The 23,438-nt window shown below is 55.8% G+C and overlaps 3 protein-coding genes across 7 annotated transcripts; 1 reads left to right on the top strand and 2 right to left on the bottom strand.

Annotated features, from left to right (window-relative positions):
- Positions 1–10: 10 nt before the first annotated feature.
- On the bottom strand, positions 11–15,379 carry GGA3 (golgi associated, gamma adaptin ear containing, ARF binding protein 3). Of its 4 annotated transcripts, none has more exons than XM_057714905.1 (17): positions 15,235–15,379; positions 9,858–9,942; positions 9,653–9,728; positions 8,194–8,292; positions 7,337–7,460; positions 7,014–7,117; positions 6,798–6,878; positions 6,282–6,419; positions 5,618–5,699; positions 5,391–5,507; positions 4,841–5,080; positions 4,378–4,448; positions 3,793–4,088; positions 3,365–3,588; positions 2,881–3,050; positions 2,643–2,753; positions 11–2,402 (listed from the first exon to the last, which is right to left on the bottom strand). In XM_057714905.1, the coding sequence occupies exons 1-17, from the start codon at positions 15,272–15,274 to the stop codon at positions 2,292–2,294; spliced, it is 2,169 nt and encodes a 722-aa protein (XP_057570888.1). In that variant the 5' UTR covers positions 15,275–15,379; the 3' UTR covers positions 11–2,291. The 4 variants fall into 4 exon arrangements, 3 of the variants coding, with proteins under 3 accessions (XP_057570888.1, XP_057570889.1, XP_057570890.1); XM_057714906.1 differs by lacking the exon at positions 15,235–15,379 and adding an exon at positions 14,840–15,194; XR_009049944.1 differs by lacking the exon at positions 11–2,402 and having other exon boundaries at positions 2,646–2,753; positions 2,881–2,985.
- A 97-nt stretch (positions 15,380–15,476) lies between these two features.
- Positions 15,477–18,629, top strand: MRPS7 (mitochondrial ribosomal protein S7). The gene is made up of 5 exons (XM_057714908.1): positions 15,477–15,682; positions 16,228–16,419; positions 16,533–16,596; positions 16,966–17,133; positions 17,997–18,629. Exons 1-5 carry the CDS (start codon positions 15,600–15,602, stop codon positions 18,216–18,218), a joined length of 729 nt encoding a protein of 242 aa, XP_057570891.1. The 5' UTR covers positions 15,477–15,599; the 3' UTR covers positions 18,219–18,629.
- On the bottom strand, positions 18,534–22,573 carry MIF4GD (MIF4G domain containing). Of its 2 annotated transcripts, XM_057714911.1 has the most exons (7): positions 22,457–22,573; positions 21,383–21,514; positions 20,933–21,052; positions 20,393–20,502; positions 20,031–20,186; positions 19,846–19,938; positions 18,534–19,274 (listed from the first exon to the last, which is right to left on the bottom strand). In XM_057714911.1, the coding sequence occupies exons 2-7, from the start codon at positions 21,468–21,470 to the stop codon at positions 19,047–19,049; spliced, it is 795 nt and encodes a 264-aa protein (XP_057570894.1). In that variant the 5' UTR covers positions 21,471–21,514; positions 22,457–22,573; the 3' UTR covers positions 18,534–19,046. The 2 variants fall into 2 exon arrangements, with proteins under 2 accessions (XP_057570894.1, XP_057570892.1); XM_057714909.1 differs by lacking the exon at positions 20,933–21,052.
- Between the last annotated feature and the right edge of the window lie 865 nt (positions 22,574–23,438).

Raw genomic sequence — 23,438 nt, 5'->3', positions numbered from 1 at the left:
TTTGGCTATGTTGGGTCTTTGCTGCTGCATGCGAGCTTTCTCTAGTTGCGGCGAACAGGGGCTACTCTTTGTTGTGGTGTGCAGGCTTCACAATCTGGTGGCTTCTGTTGTTGCAGAGCATGGGCTCTAGGCGCGCAGGCTTCAGTAGTTATGGCTCGTGGACTCTAGAGCACAGGGTCACTAGTTGTGGTGCACAGGCTTAGTTGCTCCACATGTGGGATCTTCCCGGAGCAGGGATCAAATCCATATCCCCTGCACTGGCAGGTGGATTCTTAACCACTGCACCACCAAGAAAGTCCCTCTAGGGAGTTTTTAATCTACCTCGACTGTAAACTTGAGGTAGCCGTCCTCTTAGAGAAAAAGCCACCCTGAGAAGTTCTGGTGAGTGCAGTGCCCTCCTGCCTATAAGTAGAAACTTGAACAAGAGTATATTCAGTGGTTTACTTGTGCTTCTGAAATTTGGCTTCACCTCAGAATCATGTTAACTTTCTGGTTATCTTCTGTAAAAAAGAAAACAGTCTAGGAACTTTATCTTTTACCACAAACCTCAGGTGACGCCAGCACGCCCACCTGTCCCCATTTGGATTCCTAAGTGGCACCTTCCCCACACTGGAGTGATTGGTGTCTGTATTTGAAGGATTCCAAATAGGGCGAAAATGGTTTTATTTAACATGCAGCAAAACAAGGGCAGTAGTTGATATATCCAGTACAGTTTTTTTGTCACGAAGTAGTGACCTCAATAGTAACGAGTAACACTCATAAATAATTTGAAAGTCTAAAGCTTATCATAAAGGTACATTTCCATATAGTAGTCCCACAGACTTTCCCAGGGCTGCTGCAGCAGCCCGTCTCTGGAAAGCTCTTGGATGTATTCCTTAAGTAGTGAAATTGATTCACTTTTGAGTGTCCTAGAGAAGCAGTGAAACCTGCTTGCTGACGATGGGAGGGAAGGGGAGATGACCTCTTGATAGAGTAAGGAAGCCTGGCAAGGAGCGGGGAGGAGTCTAGGAACATGGTTCTTGCCACCTTCCCCTGGAGATGGCTCTGAGCCCATCCAGCCGAGCTCAGGTGAGCTGCGTGCCCGCTCCCCAGCTGGTGGTTCTCACTTTGCTGTTGCCCTGTGAGGCCTGGAGTCCCTGGCCCACTTGCATCCAGTGGATGGAGCAGCTGGGGCTGAGCACTGTTGAAGCAATAGGGTCTGGTGACTCGATTCAAACAAGGCCCCTAATCTCACCACCTCCAGACCCAACATCTCGCTGACAGTGCCCCTGAGCGGCTGGGGACAGGATTTCTGGGCAGCAGGTAAGGACATAAATCTAGTGCAACGTGCCTGACCCTGAGGCCTCCTGTCCCCAATCAGGTGCCACGCCACAGGCCATCTGGTGCGAGGAAGGGGAGGCCGCCGCAGCAGGACACAGGCTGCTGGCAGTTGTCCTCCCCTTCCGAGATTTGAAGGGCAGGACAGCAGTTTATTTCATGCTGAGCAAGAGGTAGTGAGTGAGTAGGATGGGCTGTTTCCACAGCAGGAGGCACACTTTCTCCAGAAAGTGCTGAGTACCTGCTTCCGGAGAAGGGGAAACACTGGTTCTCTTCCATTTTCTTTCCCATCTGCAGTTTAGGCTGCCATGAGGCCAAGTTCTGTTTCTAATAGCTTGAGTTCCTTGTCCTACTGTGATGTCCATAGGACACAGCCTGCCACTGCCAGGACCAGCACACAGTTCGTCATGCAGCGGCCACTCCAGGACACTGCTGCCCCAGAGGGCAGGGCTGGAGACCTGGCAGCACAGCAACTCCTTACTCTGAGCCCAGGGCCACTCAGGACCACTGGGCTTTGCCCATCTCCCTGGAGGTGGGGGCAGGAGCCTGCCAAGGGCAAGCACAGAGTAGCGATGGGGGCTGCGCCCTCCGGGGATGTGAGGACGTGGTCCTTGAGGGAGGGCCCTGAGCATCTGTGGAGACCTCCCCCTCTGTGGCATCAGAGGATACCAGCACGAGGGGAAAAACCTACTCCCGCCTTGGCAGGGGTGCAGAGTCTGGGGCCACTCCCCACCCTGATGCACACGGCCACTTCAAGTCACACAGGTAGATAAAAACAGGTCCTTTTAGGGGCCACAGGAGGAGAGGTCATCACAGCAGCAGCTCGGCTCCCGGCAGCAATGTCCAGGGCCCCTGTTCCACAGCAAAGCTCTTAAGCGCTGCAGTCAGGACATGGAGGAGGACTGGACCTGGAAAGCCTCCGGTCTTGGCAGCCTGTCTGGGCTCCAAAGTGCAGACGACAGTGTCCTCGGGGGTCATAGGTTCCCCCACTGCTCCACAGGAGGGAACTGGTCCACCTCACCCACCTCCGTGCTCAGCTGCTCACCCAGGGCGAAGGTCAGCCTGTACCGAAGCCTCGCCTTCTCCTGCAGCAGAGAGGCAGCGCGTGAGATGCTCTCTTCTTTGATACCCTTGGGGCCCTTTCTGTGCTAAGGGACAGGCCCTGCTCCTACCACCCCATCCTCGCTCAGCCACTGAACCAGGGTAGAGAGGGGACACAGATTAACGGCTGTGGTATCGCAACACTCCAGATGGGGAGGCGGCAGTCCTGCGTCCTAACCTGGGGCAGCCAGCGCTTTAGGCTGGGATCCCCAGTTCTAGCTCACCTTCAGTGGATTGGCCAGCAGCATGACCTGGGTGATGGCTGCAGGTGGCTGGATGGGGCTAAACGGAGAGAGTTCTGTCCCGGAGGGTGGCTGCAACTTCACTTTCATTGACTGAAGAGAAAGAGAGAAGCTCCTCTGAAGAGAGGCTGCAGGCGCCCCTGAGAGGAAATGGGACTGGATGCAATGGATGCAAGATACAGACTATTCCTGCCTCTAAAGGCTCCAGGAAGCCGGGTACCTTGGGCACTGCAGCCTGCAGCACGATGCTCTTGATGGGCAAGGGGGCCGTATTCAGCATGGACACCACCACCACCAGCACATCAGGCCGCCCTGGAGGACACTCCTTGGCAAAATGGAAGAGGATGCGGAAGCCATTTTTATCATAGGCTGTCACAGGAAGGGCGCTGCCTGTAAGAAGGGGGCGTGTGAGTGTGGAAGGACGAGAGGGCTGAAGACAGCCAACAGCACCGCAGCCAAGCAGCAGGGCATGGCGACCCTGTGACGAAGAGGCGCCCAGGAATCTGGGGAAGAACCTCCGCAGAACCTCTGAAGAGTGCACCGCGGGAACAAGCGCAGGCTGGGGCGGCGGTTACATGGGCCACATTTGGCTCTAGGGGACCCCAGCCAGGAGAGCCTGTACCCACCCACCCCTCTCACACTCCCCATGATGCTGCAAGCTGTGAGCCCCACCTCCCCTCTTACCCCAAGCCTCCAACACCTACTTGGCTTGATAGATTCCAGGGGGACGTGGACACTGGCCAGGGAGAGCTCGGGCCCCTTCATGGGGCTGCCCTGGGACTGGACGGCAGGTGGCTGGAAAAGAGGGCTGCCGGGCCCCGTGGAGAAGGGGAGAAGAGGCCTAGCTGAGGTGCTGGTGGGGAGCGGAGGGGATGTGGCAGCCCCAGGGAAGAAGCTGGAGGAGATGGGTTTCACCAGGCCTGAGGTCCTGGGAGACAGGAAGGAGGACAACACACATCAGAGACCAGGCAGAGCTGCTGGGCCGCCCCCCACAAAGGCCGCCCAGGCTAGAGCCGGCTCTCCCCCCGCCCTAGCTTCCAGATACCAGATTAAAAGGGAACATCCACGACCCCCCTGGAGCTGCCAAGCCTGGGCCTGCCCTCCCCAACAGCCCCCCTCTCCCATTCATTACGCTTTGGCTTCTTCCAGAAGCTGATCGAGGGCATCCAGCTGGTGCAGGGTGCTGTCGCCCAAAGCTGAACCATGGTACCCGGGGGCTGTGGGCTCAGCCTTTGGGGCTGAAGCTGGGGCCAGGCCGGTGGAGAACAAGAAGGAGCCTGCTTTGGGGGCAGGAACACTGGCTGGGACCACTGGGGCCTGGGAGTTGCCTGTAGGGGCTGCTGAGGGCTGCAAGAGAGGCCCATCTGAGAGGCTACAGGCACCAGTCCCAGGTTTGGGGCTGAAGAAGTCCAGGTTCGACCGTTCGTTCTATGGGGAATGGGAAGTGTGAGTGAGCAGGGGGCAAGAAGGGCCCTGCAGGAGACAGAGGATCTGGGCTCTCCACCCCCACCCTTTCACTGGGAGCCCTACTGCGACCTTTCTGGACTAGCAGTCTGTCCTCCGAGGACAGGGCAAGGAAAGCACCCCATCGGGGTGGTGTCCTAGGGGTCAGGGCAGCCAGCCTCAGCTAACTGCAGCTGAGGGCTAGTCAGGGAAGGGAAGGACACTAGGAAGTGAAGGCTGTCGAGCCCTTCAGTCATGTCACCTGTGCCCCTACCTGGAACAGGGGCCACTGGCTGTTTCTAGCTGACTCTTTGGGAGGAGCACTGGGGGCCGGGTCGCTGAGGCCTGAGGACAGAGAAGACAAATGCAGTGAGGAGAGGCTCTGGGCTTGGGCAGCCCCAGCCCCACCTCGCTGGAGACAGGGTCACGTGACAAACGGGACGTCCACGGGTGACAGGGTGGGGAGAAGGTGTCCCCCAGGCAGCCTCCAGAGAGGAACGGATCCTCTTCAGTCCTTACGCTGAGGGGGCGCCTCCCAGGGAGAGGGGAGCAGAGCGAGACACTGGGTCCACGGTGTCCACCCTGAGGGACACTGCACTTGGCTCTCTGCCAACAGCTGAAGCCTCCTTGCCCACTGTCGCTAAGCACGCGGAGCCCTCAGACCTTCTCCCACTCCCACGTGCCCTTCTTCTCTACTGGCCCCACCGGAAGCCCCTGACAACCCCTCCAGGACGCACCCAAGCAGAGCAGCTCCTCATCCAGCAGGCTGAGGGTGTTGCTTGTGCTGCTGGGTCCTGGGGGGGCCTCAGCCTGGCTGGACGAGTGGCTGCGCCCAGGTCCCGAGGCCTGGGGGGGTGGAGGGAGGATAGGGATGCCCGAGGAGGGGGGCGCAGGGGCCAACACTGGGGATGAGCTGTTTGGTGCCTCCAACTCAGCAAGGTCGATGAGAGTGCCTTGACTACTGGAGTGGCTGTTTCCTGGATGGACGAACGGAAGGGGACAGGGATAATTAGGGGTCACTCTAGTGGCTGCACAGGAGGCGGCAGAACCCTGAGCACAGCCTCTGGCCTAATCCCAGAGCACCTGTACCCAGGGAAGGCTGAAAAGCCGGCAGAGGGGGCGGGCAGGGGAAGACCCTGTGCAGATCTCCCGGGAGGACCGCTCAGAGTGGCTCAGAATCCCCTCGGGCCCTGTGGGATGACACACTGGTCAACCTGCACCTTGGCCTGGCGGCGGGGACTGGGGCTGGTCCGGAGGGGTCGGGAGTAGGGAGCCAGAACACTTTACCTTCAGAGTCAGGAATGGCTGAGGTGACCACCTCACCATTGATGACCTGCCCTTCAACAACTGTTTTATAAGAGTTGATGACCCGGGAGAGGTTGTCACTGGCCTGTAGGATGTCCCCTGGAACAGGAGAGACTGCTCACTCCCAGCTATGACAACACCGCCACCACACACAGATCCGGATTCCCAGGTCATTCATCCTCGTCAACCACTCTTCCCTTTTCACCCACCTAAACTACTGTCATTGTCCTCTGTCTCACTGGCTAGTTTGAATAATGTCCGCCTCTTGTTCTCACACCGATCAAACAGCTCCTAGAAGAGACCCAGACAGGAAAACTGGAGCTACCAGGGCTCTTGGAAATCACCTAACTCAGTGTTCATGCCCAGAAAGTCCCGGGCTCCCCTGGTACCACGGGCAGTTACTGGCAGAGCTGGGCTCAGAGCACACGTCTTCCTGCCTCCAGCCTCCACTACCGTATCACCCAAGACGCCTGCTCAGGCGGAGAAGTCTCCAGGAGAGTAGGTCCCTTCCTGCCTCCCAGGCTGGCACAGGCCTCAGAATCCAGAGGATCTATGTGACCAAGGACTGAGGTGAGCACCAGGGGCACAGGGTGGCCTCTCTGCCCACACGTCCCCGAGGCAGACAGCGAGGCGGAGCAGGGGCAGGCCCTGAGGCAGGTCTGCAGAACCACAGACGCAGGGATATACGGAGCACTCAGGCCCTGGGCAAGTCAGCCACGGCTCATGTGCAAAATGGGGGTGCCACGCCCTCTACCTGGCTGCTGTGCCAGTTAAGAGGTGAGGGAACACCAGGTGTGTAGCAGCATCCTCGGGCTGGGCTCGGGGAGGCTGGCTCCCGTTGCCGGAGCCTGGATCGCCCAGAGCAGGGCCTACCTTCATGAGCTCTTCATCCGCCTCTGAAGACTCCTCTTTGCTGTAATGAAGCAGCATCTCACTGAGCAGCTTTACGTTGTTATTAACCTCCTCTAACGTGTGCAGACGCTTGGTCACCTTCTGGATCCTCGCCTCATCCTGCATCAGAGACAATCAAGGAGAGGGAGCTCAACTGGACTCATCCCATGGCCCCCAGAATCCCGACAGGCAAGGCTCACCTTCCAAGAGAACATGGGAGCAGAGCCCAGTCCCACGGAAGTGCCTTTCAACACATGCTTCTTGGGAACCACTGGCCTCAGACCCAATCTAGTTTTTCTTTTAAAGCAACAGCCCTCCCGACCCTCAAACTGGGCCCCAGCTACCCTTGCTCGTCCACCATTCTTCCCCAGAAGCTCCCATGCTCCTCCTTACAGGTGAGGGCTGGGACAGGGGCGAACAACAGGCCTAGCGCCAGGGGAAGGGACCTCTGCTCTGTGGCCACGGGATCCTCCACCCGAAGGCTCGGGACCCACTCACTTCCTTCACCATGGACTTGATGAGCTTGTTGGCCTCCTGCAGATCGTCTGGGTTTTTGCTTTTCAACAACTTGGCTAAAAGCTGCAAGAGGAAGGTATCAGAGGTGAAGGGACAGGCAACACCCCCACCTGGGGAGAACACGGGAGCAGAGCTTCCCGCAGCACTGAGCAAGCCCACACCTCGTCTGAGGATGCTGCAGGCTGGGATGCACTTTACCTTGGATTTCTCCTCATCATCAAAAACAGGGTTTTTGGGACGAGGTGGTGGAGAGGGGATCAGCGTCCTGTCCACAGGGATCAGGGGGTCAGACTGCACAATACCTGCAAAAGGACAGGGCAGTGTCTGCGCAGGCTCGGCCGCCCTGCTGCCCTTCCTCACACAGCAAGCGGGTGCTCCCTGGGACCAGGCCTGCAGGCCACACACACCTCATGCCCTCAAACCCCAGCCCCTCCCGCTGTCTTAGACAGACACCCCTCATTCTTCCTGGCCTTGGCCAGTCTTCAGGGCTGCTCTGAGGCTGAGGGAAGGCAGGCACATACCCTGTCGCTTCAACATGTGGTAGGCGTCCTTGATCTTTGATTCTTCTGGCAGGGCCAGCGTCCAGCTATAAAGCAGCTCAATAACCTTAGTCTTCACTTTTTCGGACACCCTGTCCCCTAGGTACTAAGAGGCAAAAGGAAAACTTAGTAAGTGCTGCCTAAAGGCAGGGACAGAGGGAAGGCTCTCTTCACAGCTCACTAGCCGGTTACAGTCCTCAAGCTTCCTCTAAGCTCCAGGTGTGAGGTGGGGGTGAGACAGCGCTGGGAGGGGGAGGGGAGGAGACCCCCTGCGCACAGCTGTGTCCATCCGGGGGACACACCGTGGGCAGGCAGGGGGCTGGGAGCTCCCACTGCGTTTCCACGCACAACCTGCCAGAGACACAACTGCGCTTTCTCGCAAAGGGGTTAACGAGCACACCTGTGATATGAAGAGTTGTTCCCTCTGCCGTAAGCGGGTGCCCAGAGCTTAAGCAACAGGAGTGCAACGGAAGCCAACTGATGAGAGAGGCCAGCTGCTCACGTCCACAGGAGACAGGCGAGGAAAAGTGACTGCCGTCACCAGGAGCCCAGAGCCCGAGGCTACAAAGGCCCTCCCCCGACCCACGCACAGCTGCTGCCACATCCCCTGTCACATTTTAGGCTGGGAGCCCATCAGAGACGGATGCCTGTCCCTGTGGCCTGTCTGGACATCCTGCTCCCCTCAGGGCCTAGCTCTCTGAGGACAGGACCCAGGGACTCTCAGGTTTGTGGAGATGCTGGTTTGTGCAGTGAAAGCCAGTAAGATGCAGGGTGGTGGGGGTCGACACACACACAAAAGAAAGAAGTTGCTAGAAATGAGAAAACTGCTACTGACTGACCTTCGGAGACACGACTTTGATCAACTCATTCAAAAACCGGAACTTTCCCACTTCGTTATGAAATCTCCTCCCGCAGTTCTTCATGCAGGCCTCCAGCACCTGGACCCCACAAAGGCAAGGCGCTCAGGCTGGGACCTGGCACCTGGCCAGATCCCACACAGAGGTGGCACTCAATAAACACTCACCTAAGGAAGGAACTAACCAGGAAAAGTGGTGTGCACTGTCCCAGGGGACATCAGCACCGCAGGATCACTGACGGACGTGTCCCTCAAACTGTAAACCTCTCCTGGGGAAGCCCAACAGGAGCTAAAGTAAAAAACCCTGAGACCCAGATACCAAGACAGATGGAATGTCAGTCCTGGAAGTGCCTGCCTGCAGACACTGCTGTCTTACAGGTGAGGAAATGGAGACCAGAGATCACACGTTTCTCTGACTCGGGGTCCAGGGTTCTTTCCACAAGCTGATCAACATTTTGGGAAGATGGGAGAGAAAAGTTCTGCTTTCATTTTAGACAGCACGCTATTTTCCCTCCCCCGGCCCCCATTTATTTTCCTCCTGGGACCTATACGATTGCTTTAAATTTTCCTACAAGGAGCAAACCACCCCCGTGCCACCCCGTTCCCTGGCTTCTGTCTTTGTAAAGCAGGGTTTTTCAGCTGCACCACTACTGACATTTTGGGCTGGTCACTTGCTGTGGAAGCCTGTCCTGTGCGTTAGAGGGTGCTCCGCAGGACCCCTGGCCTCTACCCACTAGATGCCAGTAGCACCCCTGACCCATGACAACCAGACGTGTCTCCAGACATTGCCCAGTGTACTCTGGGGGACAAAACTGCCCCGGGTGGAGAACCACTGTTTTAAGGCCTTCGCTCTACGGAGGACACGGCAGAGGCATGCGCGTGGGCTAAGTGCCTTTTCCACAACCACGTTCCCCTCTCCCGTCTTTCTAGGAGCTGAGTGAAGTCAGGCGAAAACCTGGGCGTCCTGGTTTAGGGGAGAGCCTGGAGGTGCCCAGGTGCCACGCACGGCTCCACGTCCTGAAGCCTCTTAGTATGAATAAACGCTAAGATCTGCCTGCTGGTGTGATGCCTTCGCTTGTAACCGGCATTTCTTTTAGCTACAGGATGAATTACAGTGGGTCAACTCTGACTTGGCAAGACAGCTCTGTCAGCCTCTCTTCAAAAAGCCTCCTCTGAGCCCCACCCCCAGCCCAGGGCCCCCACCCCTGGCTCCCTCCCTCGGCCGCTCTGCTTCCCCCACCAGGCCTCTGCTCACACTCAGGCATCTGGGCAGCGCGGTGCCTGGCACAGGGGCGCACACGTTTGGGGAACAGCTGACTGAGCAAGGTCCAGGTATGTCAGGTTTGGATCAAGGACGTTCAGCTGGCTTAGGGCATGAGCCTTGATGCCCTCGGAGATCCCAGCGGGCTCACAGGGATCCACCATCAGCACGAAAAACCTACCGTCAGGGCCTGGACTGCCTCCCATTCCTGCGGAGACTGGATCTTATGGGCCAGCAGTCGGACGGCGATCTGTGGCCTGGGAGACAAGCAGACCCCACTCTCAGGACACTGACCTCGGCCATCTGGCTAGCCCTCCTTGGCCACAGTTTTTTTACTTTCCCAGTCAACTCTCTCTCACCTGCCCCGTAACAGCTCTGAGACTCACCCTTCAAGCTCTTTGTTGATCTGATCACAAAAGCCAATTATGTACTCCCAGTCCTCCTGGCGGTTGGAAGGGTTGGTGGCTTTATCTTGGGAAAGAACAAAGAAGAGGACAATTGTTATAAAGAGCAAGGACACCACAGAAGGTTTTCCTCACATTTTTTCGGCATTGATGTGAAGAAATTTCTTCTCTAATAGAAAAGACTCAATAGTTGAGTCAGACATCAAGTCAAATAAAAACACCATTTTCTTTCTAGCATTTTGAAAGTCACAAATGAAAGAGAAGAGAAATCCTATGCCTCTCATTTAAAGGCAAGCTAACAACACTTAGGGAACCCTTCTAAGCATTGTGCCATCTGTCCCTGGGGTGGCAGAAACAGAATCTGAGCTTGAGTAATCAGCACCCTTAAGTTTCATTTTGGTTTTTTTGTTTTGGTGTTTATTTTTGGCCGCACCCCGCAGCACGTGGGATCTTCGTTCCCCAACTAGGGACTGAACCTGCGTCTCCTGTGCTGGAAGTGCAGAGTCTTAACCACTGGACCCCTGAAGTCCCAGCACCCTCAAGTTTAAACGGTCTTCCACGAGCAAGGCCAAAGACAAGCACTGAAGAGTTCTCAGGGGGTTGCTGAGGGCTTCAATTCCAGGAGCTGAATGCCAAGTCTGCTAATTCTTGGTGTGGGTCTGCTCTGCTATCCCCAGAACCTGTGCTTATAGAGGATGGCCCCAGCTGAGGGTGGTTAAATGTGTTCCCATCTCTGATTCAGATCTTGGAGTTGGCCTCTTCCAGAAAGCACTCTCAAGCTGTTTGCTAAATTTAGGGCTTCAGGTTCAGAAGACAAACGGAAGACTGAAGGCGTGTATCCTTTTTAAAGTACCAGGCTCCTCCTGCAGATTTCCACAAGCGCCAAAAGCAAGAGTGAGAGCCTTGAAAAAGCCCTTCCCAACAAGGGGTGTTATTAGAAGTTCCTCAGTTCTGATTCTTGTGACTGTGTTTTCTTAACTTCCTTTTTCCCTAACATTACAAGTCACTTCCTCCTGACCAAATCCTATCAGCTACTCCTAGCCAACCCCCAGGAGGAGTCACAAGAATCAGCGACGCCACCCGGCGGCAGAGGGAAGACCTGCAGCACCCAGCGCTGCGCGTGTGTGGCCGCGTTTCTGCTCTAGTTGCAAGAAAATCCTGACGATTTAGGATCTATTTGGAGGAAAAGAGAGATGTCAGTCCTCAATCTTGAAAAGAGAATTAGCAGGCCCCTCAAAATGTCATGCTTGAAGGGGAGGGAGATCAATTCTATTGAGTAGCTATTTATTGCCACAGTGCCCTACTAGCTGTCGCCCTCCAGAGAAGCCCTGAGTCTCTCCCCCAGGTGTCTGAAATTTTCTCAGGTGTCAGCGTGGCTTTGTTACTAATCCCTATCATCTGAGATGCTTAAAGTTCTCATGACATTGAGAGGCTGTACGACCCAAAAAGATGGTCTGAGGAGCCATACCTACCCATCACTGTCATCATTTTGGGAACAGTTGCATACCTCGTGGTATAAGAAAAAGAGGCCCACTCGCTTCCATTGTTTTCAACTAGAAAAGCATCTTATAGATACAGTGTGCGACGTGGACAGCCCCACCCCACACGCGGACAGTCACCAATGTATCCTGCCCAGGGCTGCCGTAACTCCTGTAGCACTTCCACTGCCAAGAACGCTCCCACTTACTTTTCACTTATGTTCAACATCTCTAGAATCCCACTTTCCTTCCCCTTGATAGACCTCTTTACTTCAAACCTGCAGGGAGCTCTCTGCCCACACAAGAACACAAAAAGCCCTGGTTTCAGCCACGGTTGGTCCCACTTCTGAGTATCTCCTCCAATCCTCCAGCCAGCTCAGACAGCAGCCCTCAGTCACCCATGGAACTGGAAGAACCTCTGGGGATAATTCTGGGTGACTCAATCGCTCCATCTGCCCACTGCCTTCCCAGGAGGTGCACACAACTGTCACCCACTCACCATTCTTCTTCACCTGGAGGTGAAGGCATGGAGGTGACACCAGAGCCTCCCCTGCAGAGCCTGCCTTCTAGAACTGCCCCTCTGGGCTCTACTTTGATTCAAGGTTTCTACTTTCGGGTCTCTGTTGAAAGCCTTATTCTAGTCTGTGTCTTTGCCTCTGCATTTCCTGCTCTCATTTTCAACTTAATTGCAGCTCTAGCCTCGACTGTCGTGGGGCCTCTGGTCAAGTAGGGATGGAAACAGCAGCGCTGGCTACCCCATCCCAACATGGCTCAGACAATCCAGTGATGACAAGTTCTATGTAGCAAATGACTTAGAAACAAGCAGAGGCAAGGACACGGATGGAAAGGGAGTCAAGAGTCAACCTTCAGTGCTCCAGTCTTGAATCAAGGGAGACTTAGCAAATCACCAAGTCTTTAAGTAGCCACAGAAAACTAAGTACACAGTGTGCTGGGCCCTGGAGGGACTGCAGGAAAAGTGCAAGACCCGGATCCTACCCTTGAGGAGGTTACGTTCTTCAGGTGCAGCTCATGAGAAATAACCAGAGCAAAAAACAAGACAGGGTGTAATTATGAGGGTTAATTTGGTGCAGAAATGAATCTAAAAAACTCCTCACTTCTCCTTCCTGACTTCCCTATTTCTATAAATGGTGCCACCATTCAAAAACTGCTTCTGCCCCCACCCCCAGGCACCCAGGTTTGAACACTCCTTCTTCTTCCCTCACCCATTTTCATCAGCCAGTCCTAATCCCTTCCTTCTTGATGTCTTTTTTTTTTTGGGGGGGTGGGGGGGAGGGCATGTTGCTTGCCTTGTGGGATCGAACCCGGGCCCTCAGCAGTGAAAGCATGGAGGCCTAACCACTGGACCGCCAGGGAAGTCCCCTCAGTGTCTTTTTTAAAACTCTCACTTCTTTTCTTATTCCTGCCCCGACCTCCTTACCTCTCACCTGCTTCTAGAACTGCTGCTCCAATCCATCCTTTGTAAAACACCGATATGAACCTTTACAAAACACTAGTTTTACCAGGTACTTTAGGAATGGGGACCTCATAACTATAGACACTTAAACCTCTTGGGCTGGAATTCAAGTTGGTCCAGAATTTGGTTCTAACTTCCCAGCTTTCTCTCCTGCCACACTCCCACAGGAACTCCTTGTGTGAACCAGCCAAACACCAGTTACTGCACACCCCAAACATGGTTTGCTCCCTCCACATCACTGTCTGCTGTTTTCTTAGCCAATTTTCCCATTCTTTAAGGCCTAGCTTGAGTGCCATCTCCCCACTGGGAGAATCATGTTCCATTCCAATTATTCCCAATTTCCTAAAGAAACTGCATGTTAGCATTTATGGCTCTTGCTTTTACCTTTTTACTTAAAAATGCTTTACCCATTTCAGCATCAGTTTCATCAAACTGAAGACAAACACTGCTGAACTTAATTTTCATAACACCTCACATAGCAGGTATTCATTAAACACTGATTAACCCAGTCATGACAGGACTTCAGAGAAGGCTGACGTCATCAAGAGATGTTTTTGGGGGAAAGAGATTCTGGGATGCATTTTACAGCATGTAGTGGAGCAAAGGGGAACAGGGCTTTCAGATAAGGAGAGGAATGTGTGTTGGTGGGACAAGAGCTTCTGACTGACCAAAGCAAGTAAGAATAGCAGGAAGCCACAAAGAGGCAGCAGTGGGGGAGCAGCAGTGCAATGACTTGACTAAACGGAAGTGCTCTTCTGGGTGCAGAATGGACTGAGAGGGGAAGGGGAGAGGCCTGGGGCAGTGGGACCCGCAGAGACTTCTGTAATAATTCCAGCAAACCATGGAGTGACAAAGACCCAGACTAAGGTGGTGCTGAACTCCAAGCACTGGCTCGTTCAATTGGTACAGTTCGCACCATTAAGTCATTAGAACCGGCAAGGTGTACCGAGGGTAAGAATGGAAGGACTCTTAACACTGCCCCAAGTGTCACTCTAAGTAACAGGAAACGGTCAAAGCCAGTCTCAGCTCTAGCCTCTACAGATACCATCCCTCTCCTCCCTCACCACCTCCACTCTCCCTCAAAAACAGGTCTGTCCACCTGTTCTTCCAAACTATAACTCTAAACCTAGTCTATTAAAATCAGCTTAGGTCATTTCAATGTTCCCATTAATATCTGTGAATGGAACCAATTCCAGTGTGCTTATATCCAGTTGGGTGGCTCTGGGCAAGTGAATCGATTAGAGTCAGGGTGCCCTTTTTGTGAAATTGTGATAGTAATACCTACTTTGCTAGGAGACTTGATAAATGAATTAAATGAATGTCTCTGGGGCACTTTGAGCTCCTTGGAGAACAGTTCCATATATACAGAAGGCTCTGTGACCTGCTTGGAACTGCAGATTCTACAAATGTAATCTAAGTTCAACCACCTGAACAGGGTTTCTTATGAAGAAAAGTCAGGCAATTGGAGGAAAGAGGCATTACCTTCAAGAGTTTGCAGGCTCTAGTAAATAACCGATATTGCACAAGGCAGTATCTAGGCATCTTGCCTGTTTTGTCACCCTGTCCAATTTGTCTTGACTTAAAAAGGCCTCCAGGGGTTTCCTCTGGCCCGTGGTAAAGTCAACATATTAACCCTTCAGCCAAATACTACCTGCTAAAGTTAACCCATAGTTCCTTAACAGCGGTATGAATTAGCAATCATAGCAATAGGCCGCTGTAACTACACCATCAGGCTGTGCCTCTCGCCTTTGCTCTGAGTAGGTTACAAGCGAATGACTCGTTAAGACGTGCGGTGGGCTGGGGGTCGGGTGGGGGGCATGGCCCCCCGCCCTCCAACATAGCTTTCCCCAGGCTTTGGTCACTGCAGGAAAAACGTAGAGCTCGGTTTTCTCTCTCTCTCTCTCTCACTTTGGATTATTCTCACTTCAAACATTCAGCCTGCACGAAGCGGTCACTTCTCCTCGAATACACGGTCACAATTCTGTGCTCTGTGTCTGCTGAGCGGCACCCACCGCTCTCGGAGTTTCAGCCCAAATCCGGAGCTCTTCCCTTTGCCAGGGAGCGCAGGGGTCCCGGAGTCACAGCCGCGCGAGGCCCCACCACAGTCACGCCTAAGCGCCGATGCACGTCAGCCCGAAGCATTTGACGGTCGCCCCCCCGGAGCCCGCACGGGACCCGCGCCCAGAGAGCCGCGCGCGGGAGCGGGAGGAGGCGCCGCAGCACCGGGAGCAGGGGCCGGGCGGGGGCCGGGGCGCCCCGCTGGGGAAGGGGCGTGATCACGGGACGCTCGCGGCGCGGGCGAGGCCAGGCGCGCGCTACCACGCGGCGCCGCCGCGGGGCCCGGGGAGGGGGCAGAGGGGTGCGGAGAGGGGGCGGCTCGGCGGCAGAGTCCGCCGCGGCTACTCACTCAGCCAGGACTCCAGACTCTCCCCTTCCGCCTCCGCCATATTGCAGCCGCCCGGGCCGGCCCCGAGGCATCAAACCTCGCGAGAACCTGAAAGAGACGAGCGGGGCGGGGCCTGCATAGGGGCCTGAGATTCCCGAGCGCCGCCGCCGCCGCCGCCGACGGTCGCGCCGGTGTGCGACGGATAATGGGAGGGCGAATGTTTCCTTTTGACACTTCGCTTTAGACCCCGGAGGGAGAGACTCTTAAGGCCCAGGTGAATAGGGTGATGCACAGAATTCGGACCCTGTAGAGCCTCTTCCCCGGCTTCCCGCACTCGCTCAGGCACGCCGAGGGCAGCCTCTGTGGGGTCCTCGTGGACAGCCAAGATGGCTGCCAGCGCGACGAAGGCGGCGCGAGGGTGGTCGGGCTTGGCGCTGGGTGTGCGGAGTGCTGTCTTGCGGCTTCCAGGGTGAGAGGGCGGCGGGCAGCAGGGAGGCCGCTTGTGTCTTCACGGGGAGACCTGCTGGGAAGGAAGGGAGAGCCACAGGCAGGCCTCGCGGGAACCTGGAGAGAGCCTGGGCGTCGGGATATGTTGAGTCCAAGCCTCTTTGATCAGCCGCGTGACTTTGGGTCAACCTGAAGTCTTAGTGACTGCCCCCCACCCGAGGGGTTCTCACTTGGAACTGACAGTGCGATCTTGTTAAAGAACTCAGAGCTGGGATTTTCTTTGCTGGGAGTCGGGGGTAGAGATGCATACGCGGGTCGCCTGTCCTGAGGTTCAGGAGCCTCTCCTTACCGTGGGCACTTGAGGAGCAGACTTTCCTGGCCTGTTTGGGGGAAGACCTACCTCTTGGGATAAGAGCCAGAATTATTGCGGTTCAGCTTTGGCTGGCGGTCTCCAGGCGGTTCTCACTCGTCGGCGGATTGGCACATGTGCCTATTGTTATGTCAAGCTTTTTCTCTTGTGGAGTCAGCTTTTGCCCTCCTCTTCCTCTTCCTCTTCCCCATTCCCAGACTAACTCAGGTGAGGTGGAGCCGCTATGGTCCTGAATACCAGGATCCCCGGATTGACAAGGAGTATTACCGCAAGCCCTGGGCCGAGCTGACGGAGGAGGAGAAGTATGAGCGGGAGCTCAGGAAGACTCAGGTTATCAAAGCTGCCCCAGCGACGAAAACAAGCTCTGTGTTTGAAGACCCAGTGATCAGGTTAGCAGGAAACAAACTTTTGTTCCACGATTGGGACTATACTAGGGAGGGTCTACGGTAGGGATGCTGTGATGCAGCCTCGTAAGGTAAACATGTTGCTTTTCTTCTTGAAGTAAATTCACCAACATGATGATGAAAGGAGGAAACAAAATACTGGCCAGATCCCTCGTGACACAGGTAAAACGTCCCTCTCTCTGTCGTCTTTGTTTTCCCCATAGCGTGGAACTTGGCTCTTTTGTTTTAACATAAAAAATAGTTCATTCTATACCCTCATTATAATTAACTTCCCTGTACTTATGTGTGGGAGTGGGGGCTTTTAGGAAGTCCTGCAGGAATCAACCACTGCCATTCCCCACCCCCACGTCACAAATCTTAGCCCGCTCTTTCTGTCCTAGTCCAGGATCTTTGTTTCCGAAGTGCTGAGGGAGTAGCTGCACAGCTACAGGAGAAGAACAGGATGATGGGAGTAAGGGGCAAGATCCCAGCTCAGCCGGGTAGACCCTTTAGGGAGCCTGCAGCAGCCTCTTCCACTGTGTCCATTTGCAGACTCTGGAAGCTGTGAAAAGGAAGCAGTTTGAGAAGTATCACGCTGCTTCTGCAGAGGAACAGGCAACCATCGAACGCAACCCTTACACCATCTTCCACCAAGCACTGAAGAACTGTGAGCCTGTGATTGGGCTGGTACCCATCCTCAAGGGTGGCCATTTCTACCAGGTGAGTGGTCAGGGCGGGAAAGCAGGGCTGCTCATGTATGAAACAAGATGGTGGGGTGGGTGGAGTTGGGCCAAGATTGGTAGCTTTGAAGGGAGTGGGGAGTGTCAGGATCTGCTCATCTGAGCCCCTTAGTGTAAAGATTACAGGCAGAAGATGGAAGAGAGCAAAAAAGAAAAAAAAAAGTATCCAAATGACCTCTTTTGAAGCCCCCCACCCCACCCCACCCCATTTGGCATTCTGTGTTGTAAACTATAAGCTTCTCATGATGAGGGACTATGTTTATACCTCATCTTTACCACCAGTGTCTAGCGTAGTGCTTGAGTGATGCTTCATCATTGTTTGTTGGACTGAACTAGGTGTCTCTATCCTACCGTATATTTCATTGTCATAAGTGAGTGTTCTTGTCTTTAATTTTTCAGTGTAAACTTCATAAGGGTAGAGACGTTCTCATTGATGTCTGTGTCCCTAGGGTCTGGCATGGTTCCTGGCACATGATGGGGAGCCTGACATGATTCTTGGACAAGAGGGTTTTCTTTCTAGGCACACATGGTTGGTGTCGGCTAAGTCACGCCAGCTGACGGCTTTCCCAGTGGTGCCTGTATTATCTTGGCTGACCTCCCTTTAGAGGTGAAAGAGGCCAGTGCTCAAGGCATGTTTACTCAATGAACGCCTGATGTCTGCTGCCCTGAGGTCGGCCAGGGGCGAGAGAGGCTCAGAGAGGAGAAGACAGGCCCCTCTCTTTAGCAGCCTTGCCAGGGCTGGCCCATAGCGGGCCTCTGGCAGCTGCTCAGGACTGTAGGAGGAAGGAGGCTGCAGTCCTGCCAAGTGCTTAGGCTAGCTTGCCCGTGTCCTGTGTCGCCCAGGTCCCCGTGCCACTAGCTGACCGGCGTCGCCGCTTCCTGGCCATGAAGTGGATGATTACTGAGTGCAGGGAGAATAAGCACCGGCGGACGCTGATGCCGGAGAAGCTGTCTCAGGAGCTGCTGGAGGCTTTTCACAACCGAGGCCCCGTGATCAAGAGGAAGCACGACATGCACAAGATGGCCGAGGCCAACCGAGCGCTGGCCCACTACCGCTGGTGGTAGTGGGCGGAGGAGCCGGGAGGAGCCCAGCGCGCTCTGCTGCAAGGAGCAGCGTGAGCCAGTTGCCATGTTGCGAAACACGTGTGGGTTAAGGGTATCCTTCCCTTTCAAGGGCAGGCGGGCCTCATAAGAAGGATGGAGCAGCATGTTTATTGCTTGTTGGTCCTTTCTTTGGGGGCTGGAACTCACTCTCCCTGCCCCACCTCCTTGCAAAGAGGGGACATATCAACTTGGATTTCCCCCAAGAAACTTAGGGCTCATCCAGCCTTCTGTTCCTTCAGCTTGGGGTGGACCTTTGGGTGATACGAAAGCAAGCAGTTTTAGTATCAGAAAAAGTTTATTAGGAAATTCTCATCCTGAGGTGGTGTAGCATGTGACTTGGTGTGGCCATTCATTAAAACCAACTGGAGGAAATACGCTTGGTTCCAAAGTGGTTCTTGTACAAAATGTATAAAAAGCAGTTTCTGGTGTGACTCTGCTTCTCCCTTTTGATATTCCAAAGCACCCCACCAATGGCTCTGTGTACCCATTTTACAGATGGGGAAACTGAGGCACCAAGAGAGCTATTGCACTAATGGTTACACAGTGCAGTGCTTGTCAGGAGTTGCCTTTCTCTGCCTGGCCCAGGAAGAAGGTGAGGGGAGAGAAACGCTGATGGGACTGTGAGGCAGGTCTGTTCGGTGTCTTCCCCAATTCTGGAATCGAAAGGAAGATGCTCAGGGTGGGATCACTGCATGTAAGTGGGAAACATCTTGGATGCTTTTGAAAGTCTGGAAGGGAAAATGTCTGGGAGGTGGGTAGAAGAAAGGCCGGTGCTGCCGGGGAGGAGGCCTAGTCAGAGACCTCGCTGTAGTAATACTTGTGGGCAGCCGGGGTCGTCTTCCAGCCGGCTGCCCGGAACTCGATGATCTCCAGCAGCAGCAGCTGGGCCAGCGAGCTGAGGCCGGTTGGGAGCAGAAAGCCATCCCGGAGCAGGACAAAGAGCTCATCCATGCGCTGTCCGTTCATCTTCTCCAGCTGCTCCCCTACCCGGTGCAGCTGCAGCACCAGGCAGTCCACCTGCAGGCGGCAGCAGGAGGTGACCCCAGGCAGGGCCCCCGTCACACACAGCACCCGTTTACTGAGCACGTGCTGTGTGCCAGGCACCAGGCCTGGCCCTGTACACGTGTTGCCCCACTTCACCCTCACGCCACCCAGTGGGCACTGTCCCCGTCTTACATGAAAGGAAGCAAGTTCAGAGACTTGTCTAAAGTCTCTCACCTGGGCCAGGCTGGACTCAGGCCCTGTCTCCAAACTGCTTCTGAACCCTACTTTCCTAACTCCTCCCCCCAGTCCTGGTGTGGTTTTGGGGCCATCTGTATCCGCAGCTGGCTGACGCTCTCACCATTCCTATCACAGGCTGGCTTTCCTGCTGGGAAGGCAGCCTCAGCCAGGTTTTGGCTGTGCTCTGTTCTGGATAAATTCCAGACCTAGCAGCTTGCTGTGTAACTGTGACAGGCCTTAAATGCTCCCACCAGGCTCTTGCCCCAGCAAGTGACACCCTCGAGAGTCTCCACGGACAGTGGGCGGGCATTCTGAGTGTAGCCAAAGACGGCCCACCTCCACAGCCTTCTGTGCCAGGGCCACCCACCTCCTCCTCCTGGCTCAGGCTGTCGGGCTGGGCCAGCCGGAAGAGGCAGTCATAGACAGGGTTCACCAGGGCCATCATGGGCATGTTGTTCACCTACAGGGGGAGAGCAGGGGCCAGAGCACTGGCTTAGTGGCGCAGGAGACAGGCCGTCTCTGCTGCCCAGGACGTGGCTGGCAGGGCCTCACCCTCAGGTAGTCAAAGATGCTGCAGATAAAGGTGACATAGCAGACCCAGCCCTGCAGGGAGCGGGCTCGAAGCTGTTCCCGAGCCTGGTACTCCTGCTGCAGCCGGTTGAGGAGTCCACGGCGGAAGACACTCTGGCCTGCTTGCTTGGTCTCCGCCTGTGAGCCAGGGAGACGGGAGTGAAGGGCAGTCACGGGGCTGTCGCGACTCCACCCAAGCTTCCAAGGCCGAGGACCCTGCTGTCCTCCTCCTCTCTCGCCTCTGGGGCCAGCCCTTTGCATCTCTGCCCTGCTGGCCAGGCCTCTGCCCACTTCTGAAGCACCTTCCTCAAAGCGACTCCCCTTCTCTACCGGCCCCACCCAACCTGAATGATGGCGTAGCACATGCGTCCTGCTTCCTTGCTGAACACACAGTCCTGCAGAGAATGGTCCACAATCACATTGGCCACTTTCTCCAAGTCCACGGCACCTGGATCTAGGGTAAAGACAGGTGGGGAGTCTAGAGCTGCTTAATTATCACATTTGCCTCCACCTGCTTCTAAAGGATTCGAGACGTTCACAGAAGAGCACTCCTATTATACGCTTCCATTTAAAGAGACCAGGAAACAGGAAACTACACACAGGAGCAGCTGTAGCCATGAGCCTCCTGATGGCCCAATCAGAGGAAACGGGGAGAGTTATGTGGCTGTTAGAGAATCAGAGACTGCTCGTTTTTTTAGGACACATCTTTTCCTGGCACTAGGTTGAGGACGGAACACTGAATAACAATGTCTTTGACTGCTATTTCATGGAAGTGTTCATATAATACACACACATGAACCCCTGACAAGAGCGGGCCAGGCAGGGCCTCCCCACTGCTCAGCTTGGCACATGATGGGCATTGCTAATCGTTAGCTGAGTCAAACGTCTGTCCTGAGTGCTGCAGGAAGGCACTGGTCCAGGACAATTACTGTAGCTCCTCTGCCAAGCAGAACACTCCATCCTCTGTCCCAAGTCAGGCAGCTCTGCACATTCAAGAGAGTTGGCTGCAGCAATGCAGAAACCAGGTCCAGCTTAAGGACTTAAGAGGCAGGAACTGTGTTCTCTGTGCCTCACCCTCCTTTCTTGGAGGGTGACTAAACCAAAAAAAGGCCTTTACAATCTGAGAGGGGTGACTATGCTCCATACTCCCAAATAGTGGCCTCAGTGTAGCTTGTCTTTCAGTCCCAGAATTATGTTGCTGACTCCTAGTCTCAGAAAGTGAAGGGAGAGGGCTGGCCAATCGCAGGCTAAGGCTCAGTCCTCCAGTCCTATCCCCTCGGCCCCTTCTCTGTAGCTCCGGGCCCGGGCCCAGGGGGCTCCCTCCGCATGCTCACCTTTGAGGGCTGTCTTCAGCAGCTGCTGGGTCTCTGCATCAAAAGACTGGATTTTATACTCTTCTCTACCAGGCTCCCCCATGACCATCCAGCCACAAGAGCTCTTTACTGGGTTGGGACTAATGACAGCACCTGGGGAGGAGAGGCAGCGGGAGAGGCCTCAGGTGTGGAGCATGGGGTCAGGGTTCCCAGCTCTACAGGCCCTGGATAGGGCTGGCCAGTGCTTGGGGCAGGTGCTCCTGGGCAGTCCATGGCATTCGGTGGTTGGCTGGGTGCCCACCAAGCTTGGCTTCTGGTGGAGACTGGGCACCAGCCAGGCACCTGCTGCTCAGTTAAAGAAGCCCTGTAGCTTCTGGAATTACACAAGAGTAAAGAGATGAAGAGTGGATGCATCTATCCTCCAGTCCCAGCAGGAGGCAGGGTTAGTCTCAGCTCATACCAACGTTGGGTTGGGGTGCGGTGCACTGAGCTGCGGAGGTGGATGTGTGGATATTAGATACTTTCCCCGCTTATATAAGCCGACCTGGAAGCTGCTGGTCCAGCACGGCTCCCGGCGAGTGACAGGGCTGGGGTCTCCATGCTTCGGACATCTCTGTCCCAGCAGGGGTCCAAGCCCCTCTCCCCAACCCTCTCCCGTTAGTCAGAGTCCTCAGTCCAGAAAGCCCACCCTCCAGCCCTCGGGGTGGGGCCGCCCAGAGGCTGGGTGCAGAAGCGACTCTGCCGCCCTGACTCCCCTTGTCCGGGCCAGCTTCTCCCCGGGACGGACTGGTTAAACTGGCCTCCCGAGTGGCAGAAACCCGGCCCTGCCCTCTCAAGACTCTCCGAGAGTCCCGAGCTCCATTCTGGATCCTTCCTCTCAAGGAGGGGAGCGAGGTGACGTGTCCCCCAGAGCTGGTTCCCGTTGGAGTCCCCTCTCCGGACTCGGTGCCTCCCCCATGGCCAAAGGAGAAGACCTTAGGGGTCTCCAGACCCGGGCAGCTTCCCTAACTCCGGAGCGCCCTTCCCAGCGGCTCAGTGGAGCCCGCCGTCCGGCGTCCCGTGGGCTGGAGATGCGGCTGCAGCGCCGAGACCCACCTGCCGCGCCGGCGCCGCGCCCGCATGCCCGGAGGCCGCTCGGCAGGCATGGTGCGCGCGCCCCGCATCCGCGGCGCTCCTGGCGCCTCGCCGCCGCTTAGGTCATTTCCTAGCGTGGCGGCGGGGCGGGGCGGGGCTTGGGCGGCGGGGCCGCCTCGCTGGCGCCACCTGCCGGAGCCTCGACGGCGCCGCCCTCGCCGCCCGGCCAGGCCCGCCCGCAGGTTCCAAGCGTGGGGCCGCGCAGGACGCCGGCGGCACTGCTCCCACCGCCCCTGTCCTCTCCTCACCCGGTCCTCCCACGGCCTGTCCGGGACCACGCCGGCTCCTCGGCCCGCATGAACCCCCGCTCTCCCCGCCCCACGCCAGGGCTCAGGTTAAAGCGGGGTCAGGAGACTGGCCGGGCCGCTTGGCGCGGGAGGGGCCTGCGGAGGGCGCGGTGCGCGGCCGCGCGGCGGGAGGGAGCAAGGTGGGAGCGCGGAGAAGACGGCTGGAGGGGCAGGGCTTCGCAGGGGGTGGCCGCGTGCTCCCCACTCCCACCCCCTCCCCCCAAAGTGGAGGAGGCGGGGAGGTCGTAAGGGCCGGATCAAGTCCCACTAAGCCCCTCTCCTACTCCAAGTACAAGCGATATTGGTAAAATAAGTTAAAAATCAATGGGCCAGCCCAAGAGAAAGGGTCCCAGTTGCCAACTTGTGGCGCCCGAGGTGTTGGGCGTGACCCTGAGGTTGAGCAAGCTCCTGGCTCAGTCCATCTTGGTCGGGGGAGAGGCGCGGGCCCAGCAGCACAGACAGGGCCACCTCTGAGGTCAGCCCTGGGTTGCAGGAGGGCACACAGAAGAGGCTGGAAAAGAACTGTCTCTTCCATCCCTTAGACAAGAAAGAAGTGTTGATAGCGGTTTCCTGTATCCAAAGCTCGCTCCTCCTGCCCAAAGAACTGCCAGAGTGGTCACCAGAAAATGAACAAGGAAGAGAATCTCAGCTGCTGC

Source organism: Hippopotamus amphibius, chromosome 17, assembly GCF_030028045.1.
Source record: "Hippopotamus amphibius kiboko isolate mHipAmp2 chromosome 17, mHipAmp2.hap2, whole genome shotgun sequence".
In the NCBI taxonomy this organism is placed as follows: domain Eukaryota; kingdom Metazoa; phylum Chordata; class Mammalia; order Artiodactyla; family Hippopotamidae; genus Hippopotamus; species Hippopotamus amphibius.
This window is presented reverse-complemented; position numbering and strand designations above follow the sequence as displayed.

Coding starts and splice junctions, on each gene's coding strand:
- GGA3 (XM_057714905.1), bottom strand. CDS start 15,274: ATGGCGGAGGCGGAAGGGGAGAGTCTGGAGTCCTGGCTGA. Junction 7,118..7,336: donor CCACATGTTGAAGCGACAGG/GTATGTGCCTGC, acceptor GTCCTTTTGCAG/GTATTGTGCAGTCTGACCCC. Junction 5,081..5,390: donor AGCCATTCCTGACTCTGAAG/GTAAAGTGTTCT, acceptor TCGTCCATCCAG/GAAACAGCCACTCCAGTAGT.
- MRPS7 (XM_057714908.1), top strand. CDS start 15,600: ATGGCTGCCAGCGCGACGAAGGCGGCGCGAGGGTGGTCGGGCTTGGCG. Junction 16,420..16,532: donor TTTGAAGACCCAGTGATCAG/GTTAGCAGGAAA, acceptor TTCTTCTTGAAG/TAAATTCACCAACATGATGA. Junction 17,134..17,996: donor AGGGTGGCCATTTCTACCAG/GTGAGTGGTCAG, acceptor TGTGTCGCCCAG/GTCCCCGTGCCACTAGCTGA.
- MIF4GD (XM_057714911.1), bottom strand. CDS start 21,470: ATGGTCATGGGGGAGCCTGGTAGAGAAGAGTATAAAATCCAGTCTTTT. Junction 21,053..21,382: donor GCTGAAGACAGCCCTCAAAG/GTGAGCATGCGG, acceptor GCATTGCTGCAG/CCAACTCTCTTGAATGTGCA. Junction 20,187..20,392: donor TGTGCTACGCCATCATTCAG/GTTGGGTGGGGC, acceptor CCTGGCTCACAG/GCGGAGACCAAGCAAGCAGG.